At 36.3% G+C, this 14,183-nt stretch overlaps 1 protein-coding gene and 1 long non-coding RNA gene across 5 annotated transcripts in view; both read right to left on the bottom strand.

The window, feature by feature from the left end:
* Positions 1–1,519: 1,519 nt before the first annotated feature.
* LOC139134504 (uncharacterized) lies at positions 1,520–4,012 on the bottom strand. Its single transcript, XR_011552809.1, has 2 exons — positions 3,756–4,012; positions 1,520–2,979 (listed from the first exon to the last, which is right to left on the bottom strand). It is a non-coding gene; the product is annotated as an uncharacterized lncRNA (long non-coding RNA).
* A 6,914-nt stretch (positions 4,013–10,926) lies between these two features.
* LOC139134629 (transcription factor ETV6-like) overlaps positions 10,927–14,183 on the bottom strand; it is an 87,653-nt gene continuing 84,396 nt past the window's right edge. For all 4 annotated transcript variants that reach the window (XM_070701577.1, XM_070701587.1, XM_070701595.1 and 1 more), the window contains 3 exons: positions 13,433–13,660; positions 12,352–12,598; positions 10,927–11,647 (listed from right to left, as the gene is read on the bottom strand). In XM_070701577.1, the coding sequence (XP_070557678.1) occupies positions 11,521–11,647; positions 12,352–12,598; positions 13,433–13,660 (602 nt within the window). In that variant the 3' untranslated portion in view covers positions 10,927–11,520. The remainder of the gene's footprint in view (positions 11,648–12,351; positions 12,599–13,432; positions 13,661–14,183) is intronic.

Genomic DNA, 14,183 nt, shown 5'->3' with positions numbered 1-14,183 from the left:
CGTCACTGAGGGCGCTGTCTATGCTCCAAGAGAGTGCCCATGGGCGATGGATCTTTCAGTCAACCCTTGTACTGTCAAGTTCTTTTAATGTCATCATCACTCAAGTTGGTTAAAACTAATGAAGAACAACATGTTCCAAAATCAGGGGTCACTATGCAAAGTTTGGTACTAGAGACACAAATTACCTAACATATGCTATTATTTGAAATACAGAACAGCCACAATCCCAGTGGTACTCAAAGGGGGACAAATTAATTTTCAAATTTGAAAAACTTAGATGGTAAAAATTTTTCTTACTCCAAGAGCTTTAAAATGAGCCCCCACAAGTGGTAGATTAGAAAGGAATTGTAAAGTTTGAGTGTCCGAATACCTGTACCCGAGGCAATTGAATTCTACCTTCACGGTTGTCAAAAGAAAATTCCATTTTATTTTGCTCCCTCAAAAATAAATGTATTAGCATCATCAACGTACTGTTTTGTGTCATTACAATACACAATAATGTCTTCACTTCAAGGGCACCACACCATTCAAGTCTCAAATTCTGATAATGCTCATATAGTGAGTCCGCTGATCACATCCTGGTCTCGAACTCCCAATCCATTACAACTCAAATACCCTACCAAACTCTGCCATGATGCTCTCTTCCACTGCAAATTTGCAATATTGAAATACATGCAACAAAAATAAATAGATTTGGGTGATGTCTTGCCAAAGATCAGGCATAGTGTCAATACAAACTTTCATAAAACACAATGTAGTAACACATTGTCTGCCATACAGCTTGCAAATTTGAAAACTGTACAATGCAAGAGTCCACATACATGAATATTTGACATCATTAGCATAAAATTTGAATATCAAAACAACGCTAAGTAATGTAATCTGCATAGTTTTGCATATTTGAAAACTATGCAATGCAAATGCCAGCTACATGAATATTCAACATTGATAACCATTTGCATACAATTGAATACTGAAACAATGCTCCATTATGTAATCTGCATAAATTTGCATATTTGAAGACTTCAATACAAGATGACAGGCACATATTTGACATAGATAAGATAAAATTTGAATACCAAAACAATGCTCAATTATGCAATCTGCATAAATTTGCATATTTGAAGATTATACAGTGCAAGATGCAAGGCACACAAATACTTGACAGTCATAAAGATCATTGTCATAAAATTTGAATACCAAAACAGTGCTCATTAATGTAATCTGCATAAATGAATACTAATATACCGGTACCTCGCATCTTGCACTAAGAGTTGACAGCAGAAATAGTTTGAAAAATCGAACATTGATGAGAAAATTAATGATGGCAAGAATGGGCGGCCAATCTCTGCAAGATTACGTATTGCTAAGAATCACACAGGTTTGGCTGACAGCAGTACTGGTTTGGCTGGTAAATTCAGATAGTTTAAAACTGGGAGGAAAAGCTGCATTTGTAAATGCAACATTATCTAGGTTAACAGCAATGCGTTTTTCTTAAGACCTACAACACACATGCTCATATTGTTCAATTGCATAAAGTTTATTTTTTTGTCGACAATATAAAACTTTTGTCAAAGTACAAACTCTTGGAGTACAAAACGGCAAAGTACAAAAAAATCACACTTTACAGGAAATTGATATGTGTTGTGTTAAACACTTGTTCAGACGAATGGTCGAATATTGACAGCTGGTTGACCTTTCACCTGGGGATACATTTTTCAAAAATTTCTGTGATCTGTACATTATGTTTTCAAAGTTTAAAGCAATTAATTTTCACTTTCCCACCCAAACAGCTCAGTTCCTTCTCATTCAATTTTTCCCTCTTGAAAAAATTGACACAAGTACATTGCATTTATACTTCAATAATCAGAACATCAGAAAAAGCTTTTGAACTGTCTTGGCAATAAAAGATGTCTTAGAGACAACAGCTGTATAAGCTTAACACGTACACCGTATTCACAATAGTTAGGTACTCATAAATGAACTGTACAACTAAGTTGTTCAATACTTTGGGAAAAAAGTTTACAGACGGTATTCAGGTTTTTTTTGTATAATGTCAAAATCATGTCTTGTTTTGAGGAATCTCACATGATCCTTAATTTGAGATAAGTCACTATGGGTATTTAGCTTATACTGTTCATGTGTATCAGGTATGGTTTCTGTTTAAGTCTGGTCAGGTTCCACATTTTGAAGGGCCAGCAGCTTTAATTTTTGATGATTTTTCCCTACTATTCATGCCGGTGAATTGCAAGCTCTTGTTCTACTCCCTGGAGTATGCTGAAACACCAACTATTAAGCTTGTTGACACAGCATCTACATTTTAAATGTGTGAAATGCACTCTCATTGTTTACATTTGAATTGGACCAGCATTCACTTGTCAACAATAACAATGCAGTCTACACATGTACAGGCTGAGTTGACAAGCTGAATACTGTGTATCTCAACATGCTTTGGAGTCTGGGGTAGAACAAGAAATTATGGATCCATTGGTAAAAAAATCCTCAAGAGTTACAAATTCTGACACTGTAAAGCTCCATTTGTCCTCATATGTACTTTTGTTGGGTTTTCCATTCTCCTTATTCAGTCCCAAAAATTACAATTTCCTATTCTCCTCAGAAAATCAGGTTGACAATTCCTGCTTTTCAACTTAACCACAGTCTACATGTGTAACGTTCACTTTTTATTGTTGACTATCACGGATTCATTGGTTGATTCATTGGTCATCTCTCTGAGCTGACTCCGTACAAGCTGGTGAAGGCAAAGGTGCAAACTTCAAGATCATTTGTATCTCTATCTGGATGACTGTGATTATGATTTTTGTAGATATTTGTTACATATATACCAAATTTTTTGATACTCAAAGAATGCAATGATATTTTTGTGACCATGTACAAAAAGATCAATGAATGCAAAATATAAATTCCTCCAGATTGAATGTTATAAAATCTTTTAAAGTTTTCTTTCATAACATATTTGAACTTAAGGTGAAGTACTACGAATTACGTCAAAATTAAGTTGTGGTGTCATTTTCTTGAAACTTTGCACAAATATTCTTGGAAGTTGTGCAAGTGCAAAAATGAAATAAAAATGGGGGTCACCACGCTTGTTTCCATGGAAACGGACGTTAAAATGGCGTCGTTAGAAATAAATGAAAATGATATAATTCACTTAAACTAAAGAAAGCAATTATAAAAGGCTTAGAAAATGAGTTAATTTTAATAAATACCAAGACTTATGCTCCATATCTATCGAATGTATAGTTTTCATGATGTTTGTGAAGAAATTTTAACATAAGTATCGATTACAAAATGACGATATCAAAATTATATCACTACATAATTTTCGAACTTTCTTCCTGTCGCTTTGAATGGTGTCATTTTGACCAAACTTGGCGAATAAACTCCTGACATAATACCATTTAGTTTACACTTTTAATAAAAGGTGTCACCACGCTACTTTTTACAATATCTTCAGGTGAATGGGTAATTTGCGCCATATAAATGGGAGAGAAATGTTAATTTTTTGCTCATATTGAATAAAAACCAGCTTCCTAGGGGGTCAAAATATGACAAGGTTATAGGTCACATGTATTTCTAAGACACTGGGTCAAAAAATTAGGTAAAAGCGCAATTTCAACAATGACAGGTGATGTTAAATACATGCGCTACAAAATAATCCATTTGCAGCAGGCTGGAGTTAAATCTGCGCAGAAACGTTCTAAAGCGTGTGTGCGTCCGAATTCGTCGCCCTTTACCTTAAATAGTTTGATGGGGTCACGGGTCAAAGGTCAATGTTACACTGACTATCACGCATGAAGAAGCACTGTCTTACACGGCAAGCTCTCAGTAAGATTGTAAAAATACCGCAATTATACGGTGTCGCTCAATTTAAATTTGATCAGAATTGGTATATACCAGTATGGGTTACCAATGATCACAATAAATGTTGTTTCTATCTGTTCAGTGGCGGAAAATTCTACGTTGATGTTACGACAATGATTTCTTGCACAGTACAACCAGAAAAAACAACAAGAAATATTTAAACCAGAAAAACAAGAATGACAAAAGTAATTAAGGTCTAACTTTAGGTACTGGAGGTCAACTTTAGCAACATGCATAGCAGAAACAAGCCCCTCTTAGTTTAGTATAGACTGTCTTCCCCCATCTACTGTCTATGGTTTCAGCTGGTCTGTTAATATGTAACAGTTCATAAACAATGACAGGAAATGAGTCAAGATCAGTGGAGTTGGCCTGTTTCTCACTGGCATGCCTCCTGCACATTTGCAGGATTTCACTTTTTCTTACCTCATTTGCACATTTTTGACACTGATGTGTTCATTTGAACAAATTCACATCTCAACCCCTGCATCTACCTGTACACCAAATACTGAGATGGTAGCTTTGGCGGTATGGGAGCCTTTGTGTGTGACAGACATACATCCACACATACCCACAAATATACAGACATACAGACATGCAAATCAGATGCAAATGAACTGATTCAGCTTATACGATAACCTCATATTGGTATACCAAATGTGAGCTAAAATCCAATCACGTGTGTTGTGGGAGGATAAATTTCACAGATCACATAGGTCAAAGTTCATACAATGCTTATGTAAAGTCAAAACAAGATGTACATCAAAACTAGGCCACTACACGACAAAGTTAATGTACAGCCACTCAAAGGAAATATGCTGAGTCATGGTACATCATCACATTTAACATTCAACGAAAATTTACAGGTATACAAAAATTATGGATCTGAAGATAATCTTTACAAAAAATTTCTGATCATCTTTGGAGCTGTCGTCCTTGATAAAATTACTGTGGTGAAGAGTTCAGCTTTGTTGCACTGAAGCAGATCAACTGTCATAAAAACTGATCATTTGTATTTTTAATCAAGAGATTAATCAAACAGATCTCTCTGCTGCAAATGTAAATTTTCACATTTCCATTTTTGTCAGGGAAGCAACTATGGCTAGGGGAGTAAGGTGTGTGCCTATGAACAACTCTGACGTCTAAATATAGAATGACACTCCCGTTGAGAGAGTGGTTGTGTCCATGGTTTACCCCCATAGAGAGAGTGGTTGTGTCCATGGTTTACCCCATAGAGAGAGTGGTTGTGTCCATGGTTTACCCCCACAGAGAGTGGTTGTGTCTATGGTTTACCCCCCATAGAGAGAGTAGTTGTGTCCATGGTTTACCCCTACAGAGAGTGGTTGTGTCCATGGTTTACCCCCACAGAGAGAGTGGTTGTATCCTTGGTTTACCCCCACAGAGAGAGTGGTTGTATCCATGGTTTTCCTCCACAGAGCGTGGTTGTGTCCATGGTTTTCCCCCACAGAGAGTGGTTGTGTCCATGGTTTACCCCCATAGAGAGAGTGGTTGTATCCATGGTTTACCCCCATAGAGAGAGTGGTTGTGTCCATGGTTTACCCCATAGAGAGAGTGGTTGTGTCCATGGTTTAAAATGTCAGTTTTCCTTTTTGATGATTTTTTCACAGTTTTTGCTTTTTAATGATAATTTACAGTTTCTTGTCCTACTTCCCAAATGTTGAGATACACAGTATTCAGCTAGTCAACTCGGCCTGTACATGCGTTGACTGCATTGTTATTGTTGACAAGTGAATTCTGGTCCAGACTGATATTCAAATATAAACAATAACAGTGCATGCATAGATGTGTCGACAAATAGGTGTTTCAAGACGGTTTTCGGAGTAGAACAAGCACTTGCATTTGACACACAAAGCAAAAACTATGAGAACAATAATGATAACCAGAATTTACATATCTCAGTATGGTCTATGAAAGAATTCATTACATCCAAATAAGGCATTCCAGATATGCTTTATCAACCAACAGGATAAACATAGGGACTTACAATGATATGTATAATTTGCATAAATATTTACATAATAATATATTCTTTACAAATAAAATTTCTATAAAACATAACATACACTTTTTAAGTATTTAACAATATAAGAAACTTAATTGTTTGTGAGATACAACCAGATGAATGGAAATAAATGAATTCTGAAACTCGAGGGGGGTTGGGTGATGCTTGGTAGTTATTTTTGGATTCATATACAATTTCAAATTCACAATTGAACAAAAAAGTTGAAAGGAACTTTCAGTCTGATAAAAATGCGTGACTGAAAATGACATTAACAACAAAAGCAGAGATCAACATCCAGTTAATATGCAGAGCTGTTTCTAAAACTAATCTGAGATGAAATGCAAATCTCTCCTTTCTGACAAAAAATGTGGAAACAACAGATTTTAAACATCTTGGTTATACCGGTAGAGTAATAAGAAAGCAGAAATATAATTTCTGGGTATATAGTACACAAAAATACAAATCCTCAAAAATACACTTTCTGAATGCTTATAAACAGCAACATTCTTTGCATTCAACTCTGGAAAAAAAATTGTTTAGTTTTAGTCAAGCAGTGGCACAGACTGAAATTTAATTATTATTTATTAAAATGTTATGTACGCATACAAATCCTCAAAAAAATACTTTCTGAATGCTTATAAACAGCAACATTCTTTGCATTCAACTCTGGAAAAAAAATATTGTTTAGTTTTAGTCAAGCAGTGGCACAGACTGAGATTTAATCATTATTTATTAAAGATGTTGTGCACGCTGACAGAATTTTTCATTGAGGACATAGCTACCTCTGTGCCACACGACTGACATTCTGAATAAATCTGCATAATTAATGACTTCTGTTGAATTCCGTAGACGCACCAATGGCGACAATTTCACAAGGAGCTATTTCATAGCTTCCACTGCCTGTTTTTTTTTGGAAAGACTGATGAAACCGGACCTGAATTTAGTCACCAGTTCACACTGTTATTCTGAAGAGTATTAATTCAAATCAATTCATTACCAAGGCTGAATTGTTGACCTTTGAACTCTGTCCCGGTAGGGCGTCGAATCCTCACTTGATATCAAGGGTCATCAGGGGTTCAAAGGTCATCAATGACAGTGTGACCTGGGGGTAAATTTGTTCGGCACTTTCAGTCTTTTTGGTTCCGATATAGTGGTACTTTACGTAAAAATACCCCTGTTCGCCATGCAACAAACAATATCTACAAGATCTCATTTTCTGGCTATTATGACAGGATGAAACAAATTATCATGATATGCCTATGTACACCTATTACCTCATTCAATGAGAGGTCACAGTCACTCAATAATTCCACAAAAATTGTTACAATGTAACAAATACTTGATATGCCGTACAAGTCCTGTATTTCAGTTTTGGCACTGATTAATATGAAGACTGCCACCCTTCAATTTCATTTTTACAACGCATCTGAGAAACTACACAAATGAACTATAGTTGGTAAGACATTTCTTGATCACCAATTGAAAAAAAATGCGAAAGAAATCTTTCCGTTCTGAATACAGTGTCTGGGATAAAGTAACTTGGATCATCCTGAGAAAACATTGAATTGGATGATGTCATATATTCTGAGTACTGTTAGACATGAAAAGTTTAAAAAAAAATTATCGAACTGTTCAATACCTAATTCAATAACTACCTACTCATACCTACATCTTGTTGTGTACTGCTTAGTATGAAGGTTAAGATTTCTTCTGTACCTGCATGCTGCTCAAAGATACCAAAAGCGAAATAATCAGATATTTTTGTGTTTTTGTGATTGTTCTTGATGTTTCCAATATCAAGGGATTTATTTTATCGGTGGCAGGTCACGGTTGTAAAAGTGTCAATGTCATGAAGGTCAGTTTTGGCTGTGTACGACTGTATCACCCCTTTCACTGTAATGGTTTGGCCCAAATGTTTTCAATGGTACTTAACTGTGGACCTGTTTACGGTGAAATGGAGTTGAAGTCAACAAATTCGCTATCTTCTGGACTTAAAGATCTCTTTGCTGTAATTGTGACGTATTTTTAATTACCAATATATCATACCAGTATATTGATGGCATAAATACTGCGATCTGATTGGTTGAGACGTGAAAAGAACTGTGGTATATTCGCAATATACCACGGCTGGTATATGCACTAGCTCTCGGCTATAGAAAAAAACGCTTTTAACATTCCATCCCAGAACTTCAATATACTGTTATAATATAATAGCATTAAATCACACCCTGCGATATGTACCACTCGATTTTGACCAGTTCACTTCATATATGCACTCACTATCACTCCTGCATATATGTCTTGAACTGGTCAAAATCTTATGGTATATTGCAGGGTGTGCTTTATTGCCTAAATACGTTTTGTTCTCTTTGTTCGATACACTGTTTTGCTCTACTTTCTAAATCACACTGAAATTCTGTAGTGTTCAACTAGTCAAAACCGCCTGTATGTATCATGTCAAATGTTAATGCTGACGACTCAATTTTTATTCAGGATGTATCAAATTCATTCGTATATAATATTGCATTGCGCCCCGTGACAGCTATTCAGAAGCTAAAATTTTTCTGTTAATTTCTTGTCCAGAGTAAGAATAATTTTTACCCGTTTTAATTTTTTGAAAATCAAAAATTCTATCTTTCCGCATTGATTTTACACTGGGATGGTGGCCATTTTAAATTTCAAATATCGGTAAATGTTAGGTAATTTGTTTCTCTAGTACAAAATTTGCTTGGCGACCCCAGATTTTTATTCTTGATTTTGTAAGAGAATGATTGAAAGTGTCACTGAGGAACTTTAAGTAAAGTTTTAAGATTTTCACTTTTGGGGTGCATACTGCTTTAAGGTAATATGCGCCTTGAAAGTGAAAGATTTCAACTTTTGCTCAAACTTTCCTCAATGAAACTTTCAACCATTCTCTTACCAAAGCAAGAATAAACTCAGGCATCACCATTCAAAATTTGGTACTAGCATGACAAATTATCTAAGATTTCGCTATATTTCAAATTCAAAATGGCCTCCATCCCTGTGTTAACTCTATGGGAAAAAATAAAATTTCGGTTTTTGAAAAACTGAGATGTTCAAACTTTTCTTTTTTAACAAGAACTTTAAAATGATCAGAAGAGCATTGATAAAATTTGAAAGCCAAAATTTCTGTCCCCGAGGCATGTTCTGCCTTAATGAGGATCGCTGGACCCTGGGGTACCAGCTAGAAACTGGACACTTTTCTTGAAGTTTGCAAACAGTGTTAACTACCACCGAACAAAGCTGACATGAATGGCATTGAAAACATGCCTGTAGCTTGAAAAATTTCCCTTTTCACTATTTCATTTGAATTTTTCAAAGAATCAAGAATTTTTTTACTATGGTCTTATTAAATATTCACACTAAGTTATACATCTGAGATTTACCTCATAACCACTGAATTTGAGTGCGTGTGCGTGCATGGAATTACAGTATGCTGGGAATGTGACACAAAATAAAATATAGCTGCAAGCAGCGATGACCGGGTTTCGACACAAGTAGCAGCATTAAGAGCAGAAGAAAAATTAGATTGTTCGTATAATTAATGAAGTACAGGATGCAGTGTCATTAGGTCTCCCATCATACCACATATGAAGTCTGTAGCACTTGTGGTTATCAAGTTGTGGACATATAGGTATATTTAAGATCAAAGGTCATCGAGGTCACATGACATTTTGTCCAAAATTTTTATTGCTAAGCTATCCCTATATACCAAAAATCAGACCTCTAGCTCTATTGGCTGGCTCAGAATTAGATATGCGCATAATTAATGAGGTACAGGATGTGGTGTCATAAGGTCTCCCATCATACCAATATGAAGGGTCTAGCAGTTGGGGTTACTTAGTTATGCCCATATATGTATATATAAGGTCAAAGGTCATGAAGGTCACAGGACATTTTGTCAAAAAAATTGTAATGCTAAGTTATCCCTATATACCAAAAATCAGACCTCTAGCTCTATTATCTGGCTCAGAATTAGATATGCACATAATTAATGAGGTAGAGGATGTGATGTTATAAGGTCTCCCATCATACCAAATATGAAGGGTGTACCACTTGTGTTACTTAGTTATGGACATATACGTATATTCAAGGTCAAAGGTCATCGAGGTCACATGACATTTTGTCAAAAAAATTGTAATGCTAAGTTATCCCTATATACCAAAAATCAGACCTCTAGCTCTATTGGCTGTCTCAGAATTAGATATGTGCATAATTAATGAGGTCTGGTCACGTGACATATTTGCAATAGATTTCTATCCCATAGTAGTCCCTGTGTACCAAAATTCGGATCTCTAGCCCTATTGGTTAGCCTAGAATTAGATATGCGCATAATTAATGAGGTCTGGTCACATGACATAATTGCAATAGATTTCTATCCCATAGTAGTCCCTGTGTACCAAATTCAGATCTCTAGCCCTATTGGTTAGCCTAGAATTAGATATGCGCATAATTAATGAGGCCTGGTCACGTGACATATTTGCAATAGATTTCTATCCCATAGTAGTCCCTGTGTACCAAAATTCAGATCTCTAGCCCTATTGGTTAGCCTAGAATTAGATATGCGCATAATTAATAAGGTCAAGGTCACGTGACCTGACCCAAAATATTCCGTGAACATTAACAGCCAATGATCGTCTATGTTGAAAAAGAACCAGACTCCTAGCTCTATTGGCTAGCCTATTATGGGCATTTGTAAATCTATAGGGGAGGTCAAAGGTCACTGAAAAATATGAAAAATAATACTTTAAAAATCTTCTTCTCAAAATCGGCAACACCTGTGACCTTGATATTTGGCATGAAGGAGCCTAACCCTATGGTCTACAAAAATTTAGGACAGAATTTTGATTGATTAATTTGTATGCAAATGAAGTCAATTTTAAAGTTTATTTTCAAAATGGCCGAAAGGTCACGTGACCTTTTGTTATGGTCATGTGACAAAAAATTACTTTTGCTGAGTTGTACCTGTGTACCAATATGAAGTCTCTAGGTGCAACGGTGTTCGCATGGTAGTTGCAAAAGCTCGTCGCAAGAAGAAGAAGAATAATAATAATAATAATAATAAAAAACAGAACGATTACAATAGGGTTTCGCACCCATGGTGTCGAAACCCTAATAAAGAGACGGAAGGAGACGTCTCGCTGCTTAATGTTTGATGTGAGGGAGATTTTGAATGCAAACGTAAAATACACAAGAAATCGGAAGAAAACAAGTCTTCAGATCTGGCAGAATATGACAAACTGATGCCCCCTTATTGCTCAATATTGCTTTACTTCAAAAAGTCACGCCGAAGAGTCTCCCTGAAATGGCAAAAGGGACAAGATGAAAGAACATCGGGGTATCTGCAGTGCGATGAGAAATTTTAAAAAGACATATTATGACGAGCAGCTGAAGTATGGCAGTCTGAAACGTCGAATCTGTCCATTTTCTCAGTTTGGTGATACACGCTAGAACCCCTTTCATCCAGAAAAGCGTAGTTTGTCCCTATTGTTTAGGGTTATTTGGCAGGGTCCATACACTACACTTAGGGGATTCCTTTTTTTTCTCAGCAGCATCCGTATGAGTATTGCAGCTTAGCACAGTAAAATTTGAAATGTTCAACGTTCTTGTGACATTTCTTCGGCTTTGACAGTGAAGTTGTCGTTTTCATCTCCAAACTGCACCTTGTGTTGAAGCTTGGAGTACTCTGGGCTGGGTTGGAGCTCACTCGGCCTTTTCAAGAATCTGTCAAAGATAAAAAAACAGTAAATGCATGAGGTACTCCTTTCTCCCCAAAGATGTTTAACATGAATGCGAACTTGATCTTGAGACACATTGTGGATGCGATGCGAATCATACTGTCTTTTGAAGTCTCTGTAATCAGGCGATCACTGTCAGGTCAAGATTTATATTAATTGAATACTTTTCGAATATTACACTTGGCGCGTGTTGTACCAGAAATTCTTTTCAACTGAAACAGCGCTGAAATGTCATTGCTCATACAAGGCGATACAGAACTGACTTCTATAAAGGAACTTTTATTATGTATGTTGGTTTAGAAAGCGAGTATCGCAAGGCACTGTGTAGTATCTACATGCACCTGTAAGAGTCGGTCATGTAGATATAGCGTACACATTGGTGTTACAGAGCTGAAAATGATATCTATTGCAAGATTTTTGGCTAATGAATATTCAACATCAGTAATTATGCTTATTATCATTTAATACGCATAATCAAAATATGCATAAAATGAATGACAATTATATGAAATCACACATTACATGAACAATGAGAATCTGAAATCGCATTGAAAATTTTTACACCCTGACCCTGGCCAACTGATGATAACATTTTGTGGCAATTTGTCTCAAAACACATTTCAAACGGTTAAGATACACATGAATATTCATATCACCATAGTGACAGTCCACAATTTGGTTTCAAATTACCTGTATGTAAGTTTTTGGCCCTCTTCCTTCAGCAGGATTTTCATTTTGTAATAATATCGAAGCGCCCTCGACAGCTTGTCGTATGTCATATTTTTGCGGTTTTTCTGACGACCCCACAGGTACGCGATGACACTCGGCTTGATGATTCGAAAAATCTGGTTGGATTTGTCTTCCCACTTGATGTATGAACTGTACGTAGCCTCCTCTGAGAGTAGGAAGTAAAGAAATTCCCAGAGTAACCGACAATCTGAGTTTGAGAGAGAGAGAGAGAGAGAGAGAGAGAGAGAGAGAGAGAGAGAGAATAAGTCTAAACAGCTTTAGCCTTTGCTTTCTCTATGAAAAGTTGTTCAGGACAATCAAAAGTATTTATTAAGAACCTCTTGAAAATAGCAGGCAAATATTTCGAAGAAATACAATGTTGATTATATGTCCCAACAATGACAGACAGGTTTTTTAAGTTTCAACTAACTTTAACATTGGTTTTTGTTTCTCCCTGTGGGCGAGATAGTTCTACTAAGGTGGGAATTTTTCAAGACAAGTTCTGAAAATTCATAATTCTCTGCAAATATAGACTGAATTGTTTTGAAATCATTTTGAAAACCAAAGAACGGAATTTTGATCATCATCTTATAAGGAAATGATAAGAGTTGGTTAAGGAAGAATGTGCCTCTTAGACAGACTAGTCAGACTATATTTTACATTATCTTTTCCGATCTATCACTTGTTGGGGTTCATTTTAAAGCTCTTGGAGTAAGAAAACTTTTCACTGTCTTAGTTTTTCGAAAATCAAAAATTTATCCTTCCACATAGATAGTTAACACTGGGATGGCGGTCATTTTGAATTCCAAATAACGGCAAATGTTTGGTAATTCGTTTCTCTATTCCAAATTTTGCTTGGTAACCAATTGATTTTTTACTATTGATTTGGTGATTGAAAGGTTAAAAAGTTTCATTGTGGAAAGTATGAGCAAAAGTTTAAGTCTTTCACTTTTGAGGGGCATACAACCTTAAAATTCAAATGAGGGGAATTTTGAAGTCTAGAGGAGGAAGCGATGTTTGTAATTATTCCACCGGCACTCACCTGAGTTTGGTTTGCCAGGTTGACTGAGAGTGCTGAGGTCTAGCGGAGTCGCTTGGTTGTACTCTTTGGTGAACTCATCCCGCGATCTGTCATGGAGGATTTCCTGATCGTTCTGGTCGCTGTCCGAGGACGTCGCCTGCGGACTAGTACTGTGTCTGTCATCGTCTGACGGAGGCAGAGACCCGTTCCTGCAGTGACCGACGGAGTTCGGCGGCGTCGGTATCGGCTCTGCAAAAGTCAATCAAGGGTGATTGAGGTCAAATTCATGACAAATCATGATGCATGACATTTGAACTGAAACTGTACTGCCATTTGGGTAGTTGATGAGTTGGCACATGGGATCATTGAAGACTTAACCTGGTGCTATCTGCATGTCTACTTCTGCTGAAAACTTTCTCCATCATTAAACTTCTCAGTTGTGTATTCTGTACATTCTCAGTATAGGTATATGATTTATTTATGTGCATTTATCAACATAATTTACGTCAGTCATGACAAAAATTGCAATATTACATTTGGTCACTGAGTTATCCACTTCAACCCTTTTACCACAATGGTTTGGCCCAACCCCATCGTTATCAATGATGATAATGGACCTGCTTACAAGATATTGGGGTGAACTTGTTAGTTATATAATGTGGCTCTGTGGTCTTGTCAACTATGTACTTGGTGAGTGCTCATATGATCCCTAAACTCCAATCAAATATGATTGGTACAATTGTTTTGCCAATATCTTATGAGCAATATTTTG

The sequence above is a fragment of the Ptychodera flava genome, chromosome 1 (genome assembly GCF_041260155.1).
Source record: "Ptychodera flava strain L36383 chromosome 1, AS_Pfla_20210202, whole genome shotgun sequence".
In the NCBI taxonomy this organism is placed as follows: domain Eukaryota; kingdom Metazoa; phylum Hemichordata; class Enteropneusta; family Ptychoderidae; genus Ptychodera; species Ptychodera flava.
This window is presented reverse-complemented; position numbering and strand designations above follow the sequence as displayed.